The sequence below is a fragment of the Lepidothrix coronata genome, unplaced genomic scaffold (genome assembly GCF_001604755.1).
Source record: "Lepidothrix coronata isolate B3197 unplaced genomic scaffold, Lepidothrix_coronata-1.0 Scaffold313, whole genome shotgun sequence".
Lineage (NCBI taxonomy): Eukaryota > Metazoa > Chordata > Aves > Passeriformes > Pipridae > Lepidothrix > Lepidothrix coronata.
Window position 1 is genome coordinate 105,466 of NW_016690493.1, and position 20,339 is coordinate 125,804.

General features: G+C 41.5%; 1 protein-coding gene across 5 annotated transcripts in view; it reads right to left on the reverse strand.

Moving 5' to 3' along the window:
* Positions 1-19,733, reverse strand: part of PPP1R21 (protein phosphatase 1 regulatory subunit 21) — a 36,219-nt gene extending 16,486 nt beyond the window's left edge. For 2 of the 5 annotated variants that reach the window (XM_017837843.1, XM_017837841.1), the window contains exons 1-9: positions 19,444-19,733; positions 16,709-16,777; positions 16,186-16,332; positions 14,171-14,272; positions 13,314-13,478; positions 13,155-13,213; positions 10,712-10,806; positions 8,370-8,422; positions 2,819-2,968 (exon numbers count right to left, since the gene is read on the reverse strand). In XM_017837843.1, the coding sequence (XP_017693332.1) occupies positions 2,819-2,968; positions 8,370-8,422; positions 10,712-10,806; positions 13,155-13,213; positions 13,314-13,478; positions 14,171-14,272; positions 16,186-16,332; positions 16,709-16,777; positions 19,444-19,506 (903 nt within the window). In that variant the 5' untranslated portion in view covers positions 19,507-19,733. Of the gene's footprint in view, positions 1-2,818; positions 2,969-8,369; positions 8,423-10,711; positions 10,807-13,154; positions 13,214-13,313; positions 13,479-14,170; positions 14,273-16,185; positions 16,333-16,657; positions 16,778-17,877; positions 18,615-19,443 lie in introns of those variants that run through there. The other 3 variants (XM_017837845.1, XM_017837844.1, XM_017837846.1) reach the window with 3 other exon arrangements.
* Between the last annotated feature and the right edge of the window lie 606 nt (positions 19,734-20,339).

Consider the following 20,339-nt stretch of genomic DNA (forward strand, 5'->3'; position numbering starts at 1 on the left):
CCTTACTTTTTAAGTTTAAACATTCTTGCATTCCTTCCTCAAACCCATCAAATTAAGGCTAGATCAATGCACCATTAAGCCACCAGAATAAACTATCCCACCTTCCTCCCAGCTGTTGTTTGCCTCTCAGCCCTGTGTGAAGTACTGAAGAACTAAACTGAGTTAAAACTGAGAGCAAGAGATGTGGTTTTATCTTTAGATGTGGTTTTATCTTTATCTGTGTCCGCTGCAGTTTTCAAAATGACTCAAAGCATGCTTATACCAATGCAAAGGATGGAGCACTAACTAATCAAAGGAGAATTCTTACTTCCAAAAACTATGACAGCTCTGAGCAATGATGAAACTTCAACCTCGTGGAACTGCCTGACTTTGCTGAAAATTGCTTAAGTAAATTCTTTGGTTAATTTTGCCTCAAAAAAGCATACCTGAGAATGAAGCTGTGTACTCTTACACACAATCAAAACATACCAACACCATCATCTTTCCCTTTTGTTACCTCAGTATTGTAAAAACCTTCTTCCACTGATTGGAAGATAATTCCACAGATGAGCTATCACACAGATACAGGTAGCGAAAAGCGATCTTGGTTTTTATTTTACCCCACAGAAAGACACCTTCACCTTTGGTTATTTAAACCACAATAGCAGCTAAAGATCCCAGGCAAATAGGGTACAAGAGATTTTAATTATTTCTTGTATTATTATAGTGCAGTAACACAGTGTTAACAAGAAGAGTGAGATGCCAAGCCCTCATTCATGCATGCACAAATCTGGACAGAATTAGGGAAAATTCCTAAATATAAGGAGGAAGAAATGACACATGCAGAATGCTCCTGGCTTGTGCTGCAAGAGAGAGGACTTGAGTTATCTGGCATGATGCTGAAGACCCAGCAGAACCCAGCAATTCAATACTTAAAGAGAAAAGGAATACTTGAACCTGGAAGGGAATTGTCCACATCTATTTTGAGTGTTTGGTGGGGAAAATAGCTCGAAAGCACCAGACAAGACCTGGAGTTGGGGAAAAATAAATCAGTGCAAATCTGCTAAGCCACTACCTGACATTTGTCTCATTTTCTCTACCATATTAATGGGGAGGTTTTGACCCGTTCAGTAGAGTAGCTAAAAATCACACTGAGAACACTTGCCAAGCAAACAGGTAAATTAATCAAAAATATAGTAGCAACTACAGCTTCAGTCAGTTATAAAAGATGCTTCACTGCTGGAAAGTCACAGCAAAATATCTGAGAAGTAGCATGCGCTGAGGGAATTAGGTCATAAATACAGAATAGGGCAGACTAAAAGAGACATAATTACAAAAACAAAGCCTGAACTACTGAATCAGAGTAAATTATCAGAAAAGAAGAATCAAATTATGGTTCTGATTAAAGTGCATATATCAGCTGTGCTGAAAAGCAACAAAGAAATGTTAACAAAGGATGTTAGGGGGGAAAAGAATTCAGCGAGAAGTGATGTCTAAGCAACTTGACTTTATTCCTTAGTGTGAACTGCACTAGTGTCTGTAGAATCCAGTCACCACACTGGGTCATAGAAACAAAGAGACACAGTTCCTGCCCCAAAGCATTTGGAAGATGACAAAGCCACACAGTTTTCCCAGGAAGGATATGCCATTTTGAGTGCATTTGTGGCAGAAGCAAGAAAATGTTCTCAAGCTTATATCTATGCTGACTCTCTGTAAAAGTGTATTCTTGACTGACAGAGCTCAACAACTGAGAAGGCAGATAGAATGGGGTTTCTCTAGTGGATAAACACCTTCATAAGCATATTTGTTACCTGCAAAGAGATAAAAAGGAGGTTTTCCCAAGAGCAAGAAAGTTCTGTGATAGTTAACATTGACACTACATGCACTGCAGCCACTTGGTCAATGCAAACCACATCCATCTCAGTAGCTTAAGTCTGAGCCCTACCAACTACTAAACAGAAATTAAAATCTGAATCACAAAATACTGCCATCCAGCAACTTAAATCCACATAGGTCCACTTACACTACGAAGTCAGCTCTGATGTTAATGCAATTTTGTTCCAAAGCATACATATATGCATCTCCACACAAATCCTTGTGCACAAAGCTCTATTCCACACTTCATGGCATAGAAAATGCAGCTGATAGCTCTGAATGACTCTCAAAAAGCCTTCCCACAGAGTTGAGTCGAAACAGATGGGTCAGATTTCTCGTACTGATTTCAACATGCTTTATAGACTTGCAGCTTCAGCAAGAAGATCTTATATGAAAGATCTTTTTGCAAGTAGCCCAAAATCAGATTATAAAGTTGGTTTTTTGATAAGGGAACAGAGTCTAGGATTTCTCCTTCAGAAGTCTACCTTCCATCCAGTTTATTTAATGTTACAGTTAAACACTTTATATAGAAAACCAGATTCTGTCTCAACATCTCCCATGCCCCGATGCATTGACTAAAACAAGCTCCATTTAGCAGTGCAGTATTTGAGTATTATTATTTTAAAACAAGTCAGCTGAACTTTTAACAAATGCACTTCAGTTTAGCAATTAAAAAGGAAAGCTTTGATTTGATTATCATATTGTTCTTGTTGCAGAGGCACAGGAGAAAAAGATTCTCTGCAACTGTACCTTTGGCCACATTCACAGAATTCACCCAACAGAAAAGACTTCTCATGCAGGAGGGAGAGGTTGGCTCTCAGGAACACACTCACAGCATTCCAGTGAAGTGTTAGAAGTTTGCAATTAATCTTGATTGTACTTGTAATTAATCTTGACTAAGATTAATCACTCATGAAAGTCTACATAACTGAATATACTTGTAGCTGAAATTTGTAAGCTTTACCTTCTGATTCAACGGTGATATAGTGTCTGTTGCAGAATCAATGGGAAAGATCTGTACCTTCTGCTCAGTGTATGTGTGGAAGTTCAAGAGAGCTGTTACGAGTTCTTGAACAAAAGCCAGTGCCTTGCCAGCAAGGTCTCGCAACTTCAGCTGTAAAGACAGTTAAAAAATTATCTTATTTGACATGTATCTATTTAAATATAAAAAACCCCCCTACATTTGGATACAAAAAACTGTTATCAGTGATTTCTTTCTTGTTACTATTTCAGCCTAAAAACATAGCAGCAATTATTTTAACTTAATTTTTAAAATTTATCCACATTAAAATTTAAACTTTAAAATTTAAAATTTAAACTACAATGCCACACAGAAGGGCACATTGTTCTGTGACAACAAAGGATGCTTTAATTTCACACAACTGGTGATGCTTTGCCTCTACCTCATTTTTCAAACTGCAGGCCACAAGAACACTCAGAAGTCAATACAGTTACAGAAATCATCTCTGAAATTTCCAGAGACCAACAGACTAATTGCTGACAAGAGCAACCTGGTTGCAAGGAAACCTAAATTTACTTAGTAAAAACCAATGAGGTTTTCTCCCAGAATTAAAGGTGTCTGCTTTCTAACCAGTAACACTCAATTCTTATTCTCCCAACCTTGACAGAACTGAGCTGTTGCTCATGAATAAGGCTGTTCTGTGGCTTTAGTACAGTAGGAAGGTATCCCAGAAATTAATCCAAAATGGAACACGGTCAAAAGAGAAGAAAACCACACTCTGTTGTGACTTATGGAGGAGATAATAAGGTTAGAGTGACATTTCAGCCAAGAATGACTTATCCTTCAGAGATGTATTCCAATGCTTCAATGAACTGTTAAATCAAGTCAATCCTGATTATGGATCTGGGATGGTGGTGAGTAATTAATGTATTCATTAAACTCAGTTTCTGTATGTTAATTAGCTACGCAAAGAAGGAAAACAGACACTATTGCTGTTTCGCTGTCCTTTACACTGCATCCTGTGCTAATACATCAGCATTTTACCTTCACTGGCAAAGCCAGGCATAAAAATCTGTCCTGGAACATTTTCAAGACTGCAGATCTTGAAGTATGAGGCTGACATAGTTCTAGCAAAAAACAGTAAAGGGAGAAATTCTCCATGCAGTTATTCAGATTTTTCTTAGAACTCAGCAGCAGCAACCTGAAATTTAAGGCTACTTTCATCACAAAACTGAACAGCAGGACACCTGTTCTCACAGCAGATGTATTAGGAACAACATCTCTTTATAGGCACTTCTGAAGAATGGAGAAAGCAACTATTTGAAATCTTTCTGCAGTGGCATCTGAATGCACTCACTTGAAGGTTCAAGACATCTCATACAAGCAAACAGAAAAACCACACTGCTGTGGAGCCCATCCTCAGTGGAAGCAACAGAGGAAAATTTTGCCTGCATCCAAGTATCTGATTTGCTACTGTAAAAACCCTTAATATATTTAGCTATTCGCAGAAAACTAATGCTCATTTTTGAATAGTGAGTAAATAACATTCCCAAGGAAACTCACAAAATTACAGTAGTGAACAGAAACTTACTTTTTTTTTCCAAATAAAAATATTTAAATTTATAAGGGTTATTTTGCTGCAAGTAAGAGATGTTTTGGCAAGAGGTATCCCATAAAATGCAAATGAACCATGCAGAGATCTCAAAAAGACATGATTTATTCCTCAAGATTATGATTAGCAACAAGTAATGTTAACTAACATGGCATTCTAGTGTACACACCAAAGTGTAGTTTACAAATGCAAACATTCTTCAGATATCAAGTGAAGTGATCAAAAAAGCTCAGTTTAAGGGAAAAGGAATTTAAGATACCAAACCTATTTTTTTCCCCTCAACAAAAGACCTCTAAAATAACAGTTTTAATCAACTTCAAAAATTAAATGTTCAAGTTCTAGCTCACTGCTGGTTGACTGTTGATAGTACAGGTTGGCAGTGATGAGATCAATAAAAGAGGTACCAGGGCAATTAAAAAGGACTTTAAGGCTTTGGGTTGATTAGTTGATAGGGCAGGAACACAGGGGGTGTTCGCCTCAATTCCTGCAGTAGCACGGATGAACGAGGAGTAGGAAAACCCATTTTACCAATAGGTGGCTAAAGGACTGGTGCCACCAGCGGAATTTTGGGTTTTTTTGATCATGGGGCAATTTTTATGGTACCAAGCCTGCTAAAGGTGGATAGGCTTCACCTATCTAGCAAGGGCAAAAGAGCCCGAGCATATAAGTTGGCAGTGCTGATTCAGAGGGCTTTAAACTAGGTTTGAAGGGGGAAAGGGTTGAAACCAGGTTCTCCAGAGAAGAGCCCAAGGGTGGAAAGCCTGAGTTAGAAGTGAAATCAGCAGCCCAGCTGAAGTGCAGGCAGCTTGGGAAACAAACAATAGGAGCTGGAAGCCATCGTGCAGCAGGAAAGCTATGATACAGTCACCATCACGGAAACGTGGTGGGATGATTCGCATGACTGGAGTGCTACCATGGGTGGCTACAAGCTCTTCAGAAGGGATAGGCAAGGCAGGAGAGGGGGGCTCTATATGTTAGAGAGACTCTTGACTCTGTAGAACTTGAAGGCAGTAACAATCAGGTTGAGTGCCTGTGGACCAGAATCAGGGGGAAGGCCAACAAGGCTGATATCCTGGTGGGAGTCTGTTACAGACCACCCAACCAGGATGAAGAGGGTGATGAATTATTCTACAAGCAGCTGGCGGAGGTTACAAAATCACCAGCCCTTGTTCTTGTGGGCGTATTTAACCTGCTGGATGTCTGCTGGAAACTCAACACAGTGGAGAAGAGGCAGTCCAGGAGGATAATTTCTTGTTGCAGCTGATAAATGAACCTACCAGGGCTGGGGCCCCATTAGCCCTGATGTTTATAAACAGAGAAGGGCTGGTGGGTGGTGGTCAGAGGCCATCTGGGGCACAGTGACCACAAAATTTTAGAGTTTTCAATACTTGGTGAAGTAAGGAAGGGCATCAACAAAACCTCTACCCTAGACTTCCAGAGGGCAGACTTTGGCCTATTCAGGAGGCTGGTTTGGAGAGTATCTTGGGAAACAGCCCTTAAAAACAAAGGGGTCCAGGAAGGATGGGCATACTTCAAGAAAGAGATCTTGAAGGCACAGCAGCAGGCTGTCCCTATGTGCCAAAAGGCAAGCTGGTGGGGATGATGACTGGCCTGGCTGAACAAGGAGATTTTGCAGGAAAATAGGAGAAAAAGGAGAGTTTATCGCCTTTGCCAAAAGGGCAGGCAACTCATTAAGTGTTTAGGGATGTAGTTAGGTCATGTAGAAAGAAAATTAGAGAGGCAAAAGCACAATTTGAACTTAATCTGGCCACTTCTGTTAAGGACAAAAAAAAGTGGTTTTATAAACACATCAATAGCAAAAGGAAGGGCAAGGAAACCCTCCATTCTTTGTTGGACAGGGAGCAGAATGGAGGGAAACATAGTTACCAAAGACAAGGATAAGGCTGAGGTAATTAACACCTCCTTTGCCTCAGTTTTTACAAGACAGGTTATTCTCGGGACAACTGACTTCCTGGGCTGATAGATAGTGATGGGGAGCTGAATAGCCCCCGTTATCCAGGAGAAAGAAGTTAGTGACCTGCTAGACTTGGATCCTTACAAGTCTATGGGACCAGATGGGATCCATCCTAGAGTGATGACGGAACTGGCAGAAGAGCTCACCAAAAGCTTCTCCATCATCTACCAACAGTTCTGGCTCACTGGGGAGGTCCCAGATGATTGGAAGCTGGCTAATGTGACAACCATCCACAAGGGTGGAAAGGAAGACCAGGGAAACTACAGGCCCGTCAGCCTGACCTCAGTGCCTGGCAAGGATATGGAGTGGATCATCCTAAGTGCAATCACACAGCACCTACAGGATGGACAAGGGATCAGACCCAGCCAACACAGCTTTAGGAGGGGCAGGTCTTGTCTGACCAACCTGATCTCCTTTTATGATCAGGTGATCCGCCTGGTGGATGAGGGGAAGGCTGTGGACGTGTCTACCCGGACTTCAGTAAAGCCTTTGGCACCATCTCCCACAGCATAACTCCTGGAAAAGCTGCAGCCCACGGCTTGGACAGAGGCACCCTGTGCTGGGTTAGGAACCGGCTGGAAGGCCAAGCCCAGAGAGTGGTGGTGAACGGGGCTGCATCCAGTTGGCAAACAGTCACTAGTGGTGTCCCCCTGGGATCAGTGTTGGGCCCAGTCTTGTTTAATATCTTTACTGATGATCTGGACGAGGGGATTGAGTGTACCATCAGCAAATTTGCAGATGACACCAAGTTGGGGGGGAGTGTCAATCTGCTGCAGGGTAGGAGGGCTCTGCAGAGGGACCTGGACAGGCTGGATAAATGGGCTGAATCCAATGGTATGATGTTTAACAAGATCAAGTGCCGGGTCCTGCACTTTGGCCAACAACCAAAGTGCAACCCCCTGCAGGGCTACAGGCTGGGCACAGAGTGGCTGGAGAGCAGCCAGGCAGAAAGGGACCTGGGAGTTTGGATTGACAGGAAGCTGAACATGAGCCAACAGGGTGCCCAGGTGGCCAAGAAGGCCAATGGCATCCTGGCCTGGATCAGGAACAGTGTGGCCAGCAAGACCAGGGAAGTGATTCTTCCCCTGCACTCGGCACTATTTAGACTGCACCTTGAGTGCTGTGTCCAGTTCTGGGCCCCTCAGTTTAGGAAGGACATTGAGGTGCTGGAGAGTGTTCAGAGAAGGGCGACAAGGCTGGTGAAGGGACTGGAGCACAGGCCCTATGAGGAGCGGCTGAGGGAGCTGGGGTTGTTCAGCCTGGAGAAGAGGAGGCTCAGGGGAGACCTCATCACTCTCTACAACTACCTGAAAGGAGGCTGGAGTGAGGTGGGGGTCAGTCTCTTTTCCCAGGCAACCAGCAGTAGGACAAGAGGGCACAGTCTTAAGCTGTGCCAGGGGAGGTTTAGGTTAGACATCAGAATTAAATTCTTTACAGAGAGAGTGATCAGACATTGGAATGGGCTGCCCAGGGAGGTGGTGGAGTCACCACCCCTGGAGGTATTTAAGAAGAGACTGGATGTGGCACTTAGTGCCGTGGTCTTGTTGACAGCATGGTGTTGGGTCATAAGTTGGATTCGATGATCTCAGAGGTCTTTTTCAACCTGGTTGATTCTGTGATTCTGTGACATAGTAAAAGATATTTCATATAACTTTAGTAAGACATGGGTATTAGACCTTTTTGCCATTCTTTTTAGAAAGGGGTATCTGAATTAATACCTACAGTGATCATGAGCCAAAAATCAATGGATTAGCTCTAGTGAGGTAAGCAGACAACTTGACTCCTTGACATAAGAACAATATCCACTACCTTTGGAAAAGTGCAGAGGCTCTGTGAACAGAAATGCCCTTAGAATGTCATTATAGCTGTAAGGTAGGCTATCTTCTTTTGTTTCAATCACTAAAATGACTGGTTTTATTTCAGTATCTGTGTAGAAAGTTGAATATGAAACCACGAAAAGTGCTTACCTGATATCTTCTGTTGTGTAACGGTACATTCAGAGCATTGTATCGATTAGATCCTACAGGACAAAAATTGAGTTTGCACTTATTAAATTGTGGGGGGTTTTGAGAGACACTTATTGGTAAACAGTGATTTTTTTAAAAAAATAAAATTTCATTGCAGTAATCTTACAGTTCATGTAAGCAATATTAACTAAAGAGATACAAACAATTGACTTCAATAAGGTAGGCCTAAATATTCCCACTTAAGAACTGTTTCTGTGACTAAGTGGAGAGAAAGTAGTAAGTCAAATTTAATCATCTGAACGTCCTGAATTTGACAGCTAAGAGCAGAATCCTCTTGCCCAAAGAACAGTAGTCATGACAAACAAGAGTGAAAAAATCTTTTAAAAGAAATTACACTTAAGGAATTCAAGGTTATCTTCACATCTCAATTACATTCCAGGGAGTGCCAAGTAAGACTAATTTTTTAATGGTTTGAACATTTTTTTAAAAAAGCTTCTGTATATACTTGATGTGTTGATAATTCAGACTAAGATGTACTCTCCATGTATTTCAGCATTCTGCTCCAGTCATGAAGTAACCAGACTGATTATTCGACTACAAGCAGGCACAATTTTTAAAGAGAGAGGGATATTTGTACCTAGAGAAAAGCTTACAAAGTCTTATAGATTTTAAAAGGGATCACATTCATCCTCAATTAAATTGAACAACTACTTCAGTTTAAAATTTGCACTCAAAGGAAACTTGCAGCTTTTTATTCCTTTTCTGTCATTCACATGGGAAGAGGTAGTTATATTCAGAGGGCAAAAAAACTCTGTCTAAAATTACCAAATCTTTCTACTCTGGAAATCATGCTTAGCAGTCAAGAAGTCATTTGATTGTTACTGAAACTAGTCAGCTGGTAGTTACACTTAAAGCCAACTACAGAGCCTATAGGAAGACAGCTGGAATCCACAGCAAACAAACATCTCCCAACTTCCATCACTAAAGATCTGTTCACTATTTGTAGTGTTTTCTACACAAGCAAAAACATTATGCTATAGCAGCTCAGTGACCAGATAAATTATTTGCATCAAAGTTATTATTTGCTACAATGATAACTACCTACTTAAAAAAAAAAATGGAGCTAAAGAAGCCAGAGAAATAGAAACAGGCAGCAGATGCCAGGCAAGGTGACCTTTGTGAGAGGAAAGAAGTGAAAAGGATATCAATTCAAGGCACCAACACCTCAGCATGACGTGCTCTATGGGTGTCAATATTTCCTAAAGAGAAGATGATCTGGTGTTCCTAAGCCAAGACTCACTGGATTGCCAATCCAGTGGAGAACTTGGAAGGCTCACCCCTGTAGCACCTGCCAGATCAGCTTTTAGAGAACCCAAGGCTATTTAAAACATCAAGTTTTATACTGAATGAAAAATGCAAAAGCTACCAGTATACAGGAAACTCAAAAGCCTGTTTTCACTTCTCTGCTCCTTCTTCGCTACTTTCAGCTTTTTCCACTATTCCAGGTCTTCCTGGTGTCTCTGCCAGAAGAGTGCAAGTAGTGCCTGCCTGACCTTGCACTCAGCTATTTAGAAAGCACACAGTGCACAGCACTGATCTGGCATATACTAACCCATCCTTGCACCACAGCAATGCAAAGGCTGAGCATTCCTAAATTCATGGTATCCTCTGCACTTCAGTTTTTCTACCAGCAGTTGGAAAGGAAGCACTGCTTCAGGTAAAAATCCCCAAATTCAAAGGGCTTTTTTTCCTTGAAAAGACAAACAAGTCTGAGACAAACTACAGATAAGAACTAGTCTGGGTGTTCCCTGATCAAACATGAGACACACTGACAAACTTCCCACTAAGTACAGATCACTGTTGATCCAATGCCTCTAAGTCAACACCTCTGCAACCACCAGTTTATCCCCACCTTACTCCAACTTGAGAATATACCCTGCCAAAAATAGTTACTCGTCTCAAAGAGTATTATTTTTTACAGAGAAACCATTAAATTGACAGTGTTCCTTTATCTTCTGCAATATTCTATTAACTCTAAGCAAGACAAGTGGCAAATTACTCAAAAGCCTTCAAAAGTTTTAATTTCCATTGTTATCTATATATTAGATACTGTTATTTCCATTGTTATATATATTTCCATTGTTATATATAAAAGCTTAACATTTTCGGATTACTAAGCAAGACTGTGATAAGTATTGTGAATACTTACTAAAGTTACCTCCAAGTGTCTGTTCAGATGTCCAACATTTCTTACAGCTAATACAGTTTAATTCATAAGGTGTACTTCCTCCAGATGGATACCCAAAAATCAAACAAGAAACCCAGACCAAGGCAATACGTACTTGTGTCATTAAAAGGTACTTTTTCATTAATTATGCATAGTGATTCTTCCAGTCTACTGCCCAAAGCTGCTTGAAGATTCTTTAGCTGTTGCTGGCTAAATAACAAAGAGACAAACGAAAAACCACACACACACACACAGTAAACCTTTAAAATTTAATCTGTTCACCAACACCATATCTCACCATAAGCATCCCTTGAGTGTATAGGTATCTGTCTCCTTCTAGACATTAGACAGAAATAATAAAGTAGGAATTATTTGTCCTCCTTTCTGTCATATATAATAAATGACATTCTATTCTAATCCCTAACAAATGCAGTGAAAGATGCAATAAACTTGTAAATCAGAAGTTCCATTCTTGAGAAGCTCAACTTACTTCAGAGTTAAAATTTACCTTGTTTTCCTATTCTGCAAATATTATATAAACTATATGAAGGCATTCTTTTCTACTAGAATTTGAGTGGGAACATAAAAGGGCCTTCAAATTAAGTTACTATGTATCAAATGTGGTATTCTGATACGCAGGCAATGAGTTGTCAATAATTCAGTTAACTATGTCACATCACTATTTGAAATACATAACAAGCTCTTTAAAATCCCATATTTAAACACTGCCACGACACAGCCTCTTCTGACAAGACTTGGCAATTACGCTTCTTATGCATTCTAAAGTGATTTTTCTCTAGATCTGCTTCACTTGCATTTGACTTTGTATATAGATGTGAACCTAAGTAATTAAGATTACTAATATAATTAGATTCCTGAGAGGAAGAGTAACATATCCCAGCATTATACACATATGTCAACAAAGATCACTGCATATTGATTCCAAATTCCACACCTTACCCAACTTAGGTCCCCAAATTCTTCACTGTTTTGCTTCCCATTTGACATCTACAACTCCTGCACATATAGTGGAGGGTGGGGGGGAAGGTGTCAAAGTGACAGTTTTTTCCTTTTTTACAACATTTGATACACAGAAATTTATCAGGACTAACATGGAAAAATAATCCAAAATAGACAAGCAAGATATGAAGAAACTAGCCAATAAGTAGCTCATGCACATTAAGAAAAAAATTGCAGAGAAACGGTACAGCATGTACTGCAGTAGCATTGGGCATGATAGAAAATAAAGACAAACTGCAAATGTACAGATATTTCCTTTTTGTACTATAAAGGAACGATAAACAAGTAGTTTGATATGTTTTGTTTTACATTCTGCCCTTAAATTTTCAAGGCATGCAGGCTGTCAAGCCTCATATCCCCTGGCTTTTCTGAAGAAAGAGTGGGTGTCAGAGGCAAATGGATCCCTTCCCCTGAAAGAGTGGGGAAAACAGAAGAGCAGTATTCTCAGAGACATATTCTGTCATGTGCTCAACAGATACTGATTTCAGTGTTTAAAATTAAGAAGTGTCAGGTTTTATTATTTTTAAAAGCCTCGCTTCTTAAATAGTAGGGACAATTTCTTACAATGATATTAACTATCCAGTCATCACAGAATGTGATAGACAAGGTCTGAGCTGAATAGTAGCAGATTAAGACTACAGTTTTTCAAACACCACAAAAAAGCAAACAGCAGCAAAACACAGCTTTCATCCTCTTTCACAAGTGATTTTTAGTGAAACCCTGACCTGTATTAGAGGAGAGTTATTGGATTCAAGTATCTTCAGATCTATCAAAATAATTAAAATACATACTTCAAGGTTACCAGGTGAAAGAAGGAACTCTGCATCTGAAAATTCACTATGCATCTTACTCATTACGTTAAAAAACTATACTGCACATATAAAATGCACCTTAAAAATGAACTTCAGAGAAATGCACCCTAATTTGATTTGGCCCACAGTCCTCAACTTCCCATTTTCTACAACTTGCTTTCAAGACAATGAAAGAATTCCAAAACTAACAATATAATTCTTCAACAAAAACTCTGAAGTATTCTAGCTGAGAATGTTATGTCTGAAGCAAAAACAATTGTTCAAGAAGCTTTTGCAGTGGAGGGGGATTTTTTAAATCATTTCAGTCGGTTACCTGAGCGTACCTTAACCAAGCTTTGTTTTTAGAAGCAGTTTTTACAAACTCACAGATCTTTGTTTCATTCAAGTTCTTTAATTTCTATAGCTTTCCATTACAAATAAATTTTTCAAGCCTTCATCAACAGCACTGCTATTTAAAATAGCCTGGAGACAAAACTGCTACTACTGAAAGCAAAATTTGTGGAATTGTCTCATTCCATACACAGCTAAAGAAAGAGGGGTTTGACCTGCACAGGTCAGGCTTGTCTTCATACTATCATTTGAGTTTTATCAAAGTCTTTTTTTCTCCCCCTTTTTTAAAAGGTATTATTAAAATGATTAAAAATAATTACTAAAAATAAGCCAGTTAATGTTTTACAGCAGTTATTTTTTAATCATATTTTCATTATATTAAATAAAAACACTTACCATTCTTCAGTTCGAAGCCTGCAGTCCTTAGCTTCTCTTTCTAGTGTCTGAGACTTGATCTTTATGCAAGAAGATAACCTCACAATTTAAGTACTGACACAGCAAGACATTGCATTTCAAAATTTTTCAAACTTGCAAGTAAGAGGAAAAGCTCCTTACTTCTAATTTGGCTTTATCATTCTGCAGCTTTTCTATGGCATCTGTGTATTTCTTCGTTAAACTGTCCACCACAGCTTGGTGCTGGGCAGCATCAGTTTCCAAAACCTCAAGTCTAGTTCTCAGCTCCGCTTCCAAACGTTTGTGCTGCTCATCTGCTTCAAAGAACTAAAGGAAGAAAAGCAAAGCTCTTAGGAAAGCTTCATTTTACTGTTGAAACCAGTCCTGTGAGTTACACTGATCTCATTAGTCAGTTTAGGTTAATAATTGCTAGTTCTCAGACAAATAGAAATTTCATTTTATTTACAGAGAAATGATTCAGGAACAAAGTAGTTTAATAAAAACAAAGTTTTGTAGTACTACCAAGTACTCCTTAAATATATTGCTGACTAATAGCAGACACCTGAAAAACTGAACTTGAGCCATAAGTTTTTTTTCACGTTTTCTAAAGTGAAATGCATTCCATTTTGGTAAAGTAATTCCTGACTTAATTACAGCAACTTGCAGAAAACATCTTCAACTTTAAAGCAATTCTGAAACAGTGAATTAATAATGAATTTCCACCCAGTACCAGCCTACTTTCAGTACAGTAGCTGTCGCCAAAAAGTTAAAAATCTAAATGAGAAAATATGTATTATGTGAATGACTCCACATACAGTCTTAAGAATCTGAAGTCAAAATATTTTTTTATTTGCCCAGTGAACATCTTTATAAACAAGTTATCTGATCTAATCTACTGTTTTGCATAGAACTAAGCCTCTGAAACCACTAGTTTTCAGACAGCATTTTATTTTCCCTAACTTTCTTTGTGTGACCAGTTTTCCGATGGGAAAAAAAAGGCTAAAAAAAGCTTCACTCACCAGTATATGTAGTCGTTCATTCTCTTCTATTTTCTTCTGAAGATCTTCATTGAAGACACTTTTCTGTTCTTGACTCAACTGAGATGAGGATTCTACACTTTTCTAGAAGAAAGAAAATGCCCTCATTGTCTCTGGGGACATCCCAAAGCCCATCCCCAGGTATGTGAGAACATTCCCACAGCTAATTCCCAAAAGAGCCACATGAGCATATACCCTGCTTACATTGACTAATATAGCAAAAGGTAGGCATATTGGACACAGCACAAGCCTAAAAGCAGCACTCTTCCCTTCACACCATTGTTACTGTACAGTGGTACAACACTGACTGGGGAAAGCCCCTACTCAGGTGTCACATTCAACACAAGGAAACCAGTCCTACGGGCAGCTGCCCATCTGAATTCATTGGAATACCCATGCAGTCAGTAACACAAAACCCTATGCACACAGACTCATTTGGTTTGGCAGCTGTGTGTGAGGCACATCTGCCTCCAGCAAGTGTCCAGGTGTGAGCCAGGCTAGTCTCAGCAGGCTACAGCACAAAGTGGCACTGGAAAGCACAAGGTCTTCCCTGCCCACCAACTACCCTGAGAATACAGACATCTCTCTGCCAACTGTCTCCTTATTTTTTACCCATTTAATCCAAAAGACTCAGAGACCACCAAGTGAGTCCCATGGTGCTGCTCTGCTTTACCACACTGGTGAAGAATGGCAGTATCATCACCAAAAAAAAGGGAGGCTCTTCACATTTAAACTTAACACCAAACTTCAAGTGCTCAGGACAGACAGGTCAGCTAAGCCACATCTGCATTTGGTGCCAGCCTGTGAACTACACCTGAGATATGGGCACATGTTCTCCTCCTTCTACAAGCAGTGCACTCTGACACAGATTATCTATCTGAATCTTAATCTAATTAATTTTAGATGTGATTTACATGGTTCCTGATGACAAGTCACCAAAATAAGAGTGACACGGAATTTAGTGTGTACGTATTTGTGACAACCTATAGGTAAAACTAAAGGGAAAATATTTAAAAGATAGTATACTTCTTAAAAAAAAAAGAAATAAAGCTGTGCATTCTGACAGTTGAACAGGAAAGAAACTCAGTGGCAATGGTTTGCAAAGCTGCTCAAGATAGGCTGATGCTCTTCAAAATTTGGAAACACTTCTAGCGAAACAATGATTTACATAATATGAAATAAAAGAACTGAAGGGTCAAACTGCATTTAGAAGAACGACCTACTATGGTGCATGAATAATGCAGTCAGAAGTACTACGCCTGTCAAGGAATTGGAGAGCAGAAAACTGGACAAGAGTTTAGGGAAAAAGTAACAACGATGACTGTATTACTAATAAGTTGAATGATTTCTTTAATGTCAGGTTTGATAGCTACAGCATATTGAGAACTAACCAAAAAGAAAAGACGACTAATTAAGAGGGGTTTCCTCATAAAGAAGGTAACAAGAGGTGCTTGAGAACTAGTTAGGTCCAAGCACACCACACCTGGAATTGTGCTGTTACCTACAGAAGGCACAGCTGATCTTAGAATATGGTATTAGCAGGTTTAATCAGCAAGCATTTTAGCAGAGAATGATCGCAGTACTGAAATTGCTCTGTCATTTTGAAATAACATAAGGAATACTAGCTAAAAAGTGAGATTTCAGAGCACCTGACAAGATTCACAAACTACAATCACAGACTGAAGAGTTAATCACCAAGAGTTAATCAAAATTAGAAAGCAAGGAGGTAGGAATATGAAATGAGTGATCAGCTTTCTTCATAGCAGCTGACTGATCACAGCTCCAAGATATTTCCCAGCTGTTTGAACACTTAATAAATATCCAAAAAGGGATATAGCAATTCAGTGTCAGATGACAGACTAGAAGAACAGAGAACTACTTAGCATATATTATATGTATCAATACCTGTTTTATGGATATTTTCACTAAAGGATAAAGCATTGACAAGTGAGGAGCAGACACCCGCTAAGCAAGTTTTTTTTGCCTTTAGCACATACCTTGCTCTTTTTGCCCCTGGCTTCACTTAATGCAAGTTCATCTTGAAGTAACTCCACCCGTTTGGCAAGCTGCTGATTTCTAAACGTTAAGCTGTCCATTTCTTGTTGTAGCTTTCTCAGTGATTGATCCTTCATCTTCAATTGCTCCTGAATGACCAAAAAATTTAATTTTAAAACTTTCACACTGGCTTTTAATAAGTAGTATCACATTAAAAAAGAGAACAAATTAGGCAAAAAAGTATCATTTTTAAACTAAAAAACAGATTTCACTTCCTTGAGCTGCCCACAGATCACATTCAAGTAGGTACTTCATTCTATAGGTTAATCAAGAAGCAACCTTCCACTTTTACAAAGTCAGCATTTACAGAGAACAATAAAGACTAGCTGCTAAACAGAAATTCTTCTAGTAAATCAAGTTCCTTCTTTATTCTCTTAATTACAATAATTTTGAGTAAAAAGTACTCCTCTTTACCTATTTTGTCACAGCTTCATACATCTGACATGAGCAGGTTTTAGAGATTACCTTCAGTGAAGCAGAGTTTGCTTGCTCATCTACAACTCCTTTTTTCAGTACTTGGTTCTGAGCTCGAAGCTGAAAAATAAGAGATGCCAGTAACTATGTAAGACAATGGAATAAATAAGAGGCATTCATAGAGCATCTGAGTATTCTCTCAGGAGAGCATCAGATATGAATGCTTTTTCAAGTATTCTTTTCAGGTAGATACTAGTGGTATCAGGTTGGAAAAAAATTATCCAATTCATATCCTTAATTGCCAAAAAACAGGAAGTTACTTTACCACTTGAATATTTTGGTCAAATAGATCATAATTCTTACTCAATAAATACCTTTGAGGATAATTTAACTTAAATATAGTGAAGGCTTGAAGAATAGTGAATACATATGGAAAATCTGCAACTTCTTCCTTGACTACTCAAGTTCTTGGTCATATTCAGTGTTATTCCTGTCTCTCCCCTCTTCTCCCCAGAACTGCTCAGAACCAGTTCTGGAATGTAAGCAGGGCTCACAAAGTCAATATCTGTATCAATTCAAGAGGAGCTTAACTATACTCTAATGCAAAAGTACTTATTACCTGTGGCAGCAGTTCATCCAGAGATGATCTGCCTGACAGATCACAAGCCTGACATGAAAATGCATAAAAAGCATAGAAAGAAAAGCCCTCTAAGACTTATTTATATAGTCCACAAATCTGAGCTAAAATCACTACAGTGAAAAGTGATACTCAAGAAATCTATTTCCTGGTCACTTCACAGAGCACCTCTACCCTGCAGCAATGAGAATACCCACAGTTCCATCTTCCTATTCCTTGATAATTGCTTGAATCTTGGTATCTTCAATGACAGTTTGTATTCATTTGACATGTCTGAGTCCAGCTGTTGCAGATATTAATTAAAAGGGTTTGTACAGTGTTTGGGAATATCCCTGTCAGATGCATAACAGGCAGGATTCAATGCAAAACAGCAACAGCTAATGGTTCCAGTCTGATGACTGACTGTATTTGAAGGTCAGAAGTCAGCTGTCATTGCCAAGCACAGGCCTTTCCCCTGTAGTACTCCCACTGTGCTGCTCAGGCATCACAAAGGCAAGAGAAGAAACTGCCAAGAGCACCACAGAAAGGCTTCCAAGCACAGGGTTTCCCCAGCAAGAAAAAGCAGTGCAGTAGTTTTCCACACCTGTTTTTCTGCCACAGTTACTACTGCAGGACCATGTCAGGTGCAGTGGATGAACCCCTCATGGATACCCAAGCTGTGCCCCCCCACAGGCTGCCACAAACTGAAAGAGCCTTTTCACTGCTCCTTCATGAGAGCTGCAGGAGAGAGCCAGAAGCTGCAACTTGTGTGTTTTCTGAGTCTCTTCTTCACCTCATCCTTCTCCTGGACTGCTCTGCGAACCAGGAGGGAAAGCAATCCAACGGCAGGTACTTTCCCAGGCACTCCTTGAGTCTGTCAAGCTCTTCCCAAGTGAACAGGCAAACAGCTTCCCAAGGCTACTCTCTGTTTCCACCTGCACACAACAAGCAGCCAACTGAACAACTGACCATGTACACACAGAGAAGAGGTGTCTGCAGAGGGGACTCCCACGACGATTCATGTGGCACAAGAAATGGGATGACATGAAAAAAGCAGTTCCCGCAAAGAACCAGTGAAACATCCCAGGCTGAGAAGAGCATAATGAAGGTCAAAGAAAGCTTTTGGATGCTATGGTACTAAAAGAAAGAGGATCCAGCAGCTAGAACATTTATATAATCAGAAGTCCACATTTTGAAGTTTCATTCAGGAATCAAGCAGCAAAAGCCCTCAATTACTTTATCCTCAGCCACCATTAATTTCCAAGGCATAGCAGAGCCACTGTATAAAGCAACAAGAAATAGGAACTCTGTGACCTACAAAGCCCATAGTGAATTCAGTTTTCTTAAAATGATTTTGTGGAAACATTAGAAAAATAAGTACCTGTGAGCAATTTAGATTGGATACAGGGGTTTTTAACAGCATTTTCAAGAAGAATAGTATTTAAAGACACATGGTTCTGCAGCATATACAGTCAAGTGTCTTGTGCCAACCACCCTGATGCTGGACTACCCAATGATGCTTTCCTCCCCAAGGCTGTTGAAGGACCGTGCCATTCAAAACCATCTCCTCTTCCTTTTAGCGAAGAAGAAAGAATGAAGAGCTCTGCTATTTTAAAAAGCAGGCACCTTGGAAAGGGAAGGCATTCTCCACCATGAGCTGTAAATCTGTGCAAACACTGTGTTAAACAGCACCAGAAACAGGAGGCAAAGTCACCTGGGGCAGAGGAATGGGAACAGACACGCAAGCGTGGAATCCAGTGCCCTCGCTTCCAAGACACTGCAAACACCACTGACACCGCTGAACTCCCACTTCCATCACAACCAACTCACACGGCTGAGATACAAGACCAAGACCGAGTCTCGCCCCCAACTGGAAAGTGCAGAACAATGGAAAACACCGCCAGTTTCGCTTCCCTGGCACAGCCGAGCCCGCTATTTGTATTCCAGGATGTTTTGCAGCCGAAGCCACTCCGCTCCTCGCCGTGTTCCCTCGGTACCTGCAAACCCAAACCCGCACCTGCCCCGCCCGGGTCCGCCCGAGCCCCATTCCCGGGAGGCACCTCCGAGCCCCAAATCCCCCGTGCTGCCACAGGAACCAGCGCCGAGGGCTCCGGGCCCCGCGGGGCGGCACCGCCAGGACAGCCCCGGTCCGGGCTCTGCTGCCTCCTACCTTGGAGTACTCCTGGGCCAGCTTCTGGTACTTGCCCTGCAGCTCCGCCGCGCCCGCCGCCATCTCCGCCCGGCGTGAGTGGACTGGGCTCGGACAAGCTTGGCTAGACTCGGCTCGGCCCGGCCCGGCTCTGTTCGGCTCGGGTGGGCTCGGCCAGGCTGGACTCGGCTCAGGCGGACTTGGCCAAGCTCGCCTGAGCTCGAATCGGGTGGACTCAGCTCAGCTGGGCCGGACTGGGCACACTTCAGCCGGGCTCAGCAGGGCCGACCCCGCACGCCCGCGAATGGGCAGACGCACTTCCGGGTTCAGGCAGTGGGAGAGAGATGACGTCATCGCGCCGAGAGGCGGGGGGCGGAGCTTTCACCTGCCGGCGCCGCCATCTTGACGCAACTTCCAAGATGGCGGCGCGGAGGAAGGTGGGGCCGCGCGGGGCTGAATCACGTGACACCGGCGAGGCGCTCGCTGACGCCCCCTGTTGCCATGGCAACGGGCTACGGGGCGCCGCCCCGCCCAAAAAGCTTCGCCCTGAGGCTGGAATGGGGCTGGGGGGTTATGTTGCGATTATTGGGGCGCGGGGATCGGCGGACAGTGCTCCAGTGCTGCCCCGCCGTCCCTGCCCGGGCACCGTGCCGGGGCTGGTCCCGCGAGTCCCCAGCCCGGGCAGCGCTGTCGCCAGGGGGAGCCCCGGGCTGGGCACCGCGGGCACGGAGCAGAGACGCTCGCGGACGCGGGAAACGCGGGTTTTGCGGATCCATGGGGGAAGAAATGAGACAAAAGGCGGTCGAGACGCCGCTCATGGCTTGCAGTGCGTGTTAGTGCAGCGCTTTGCTCTTCCTACACCGTTCAGCCCTCACATCCATATTGGAGGAGATACTGCACATATCCGTTTTATCCCA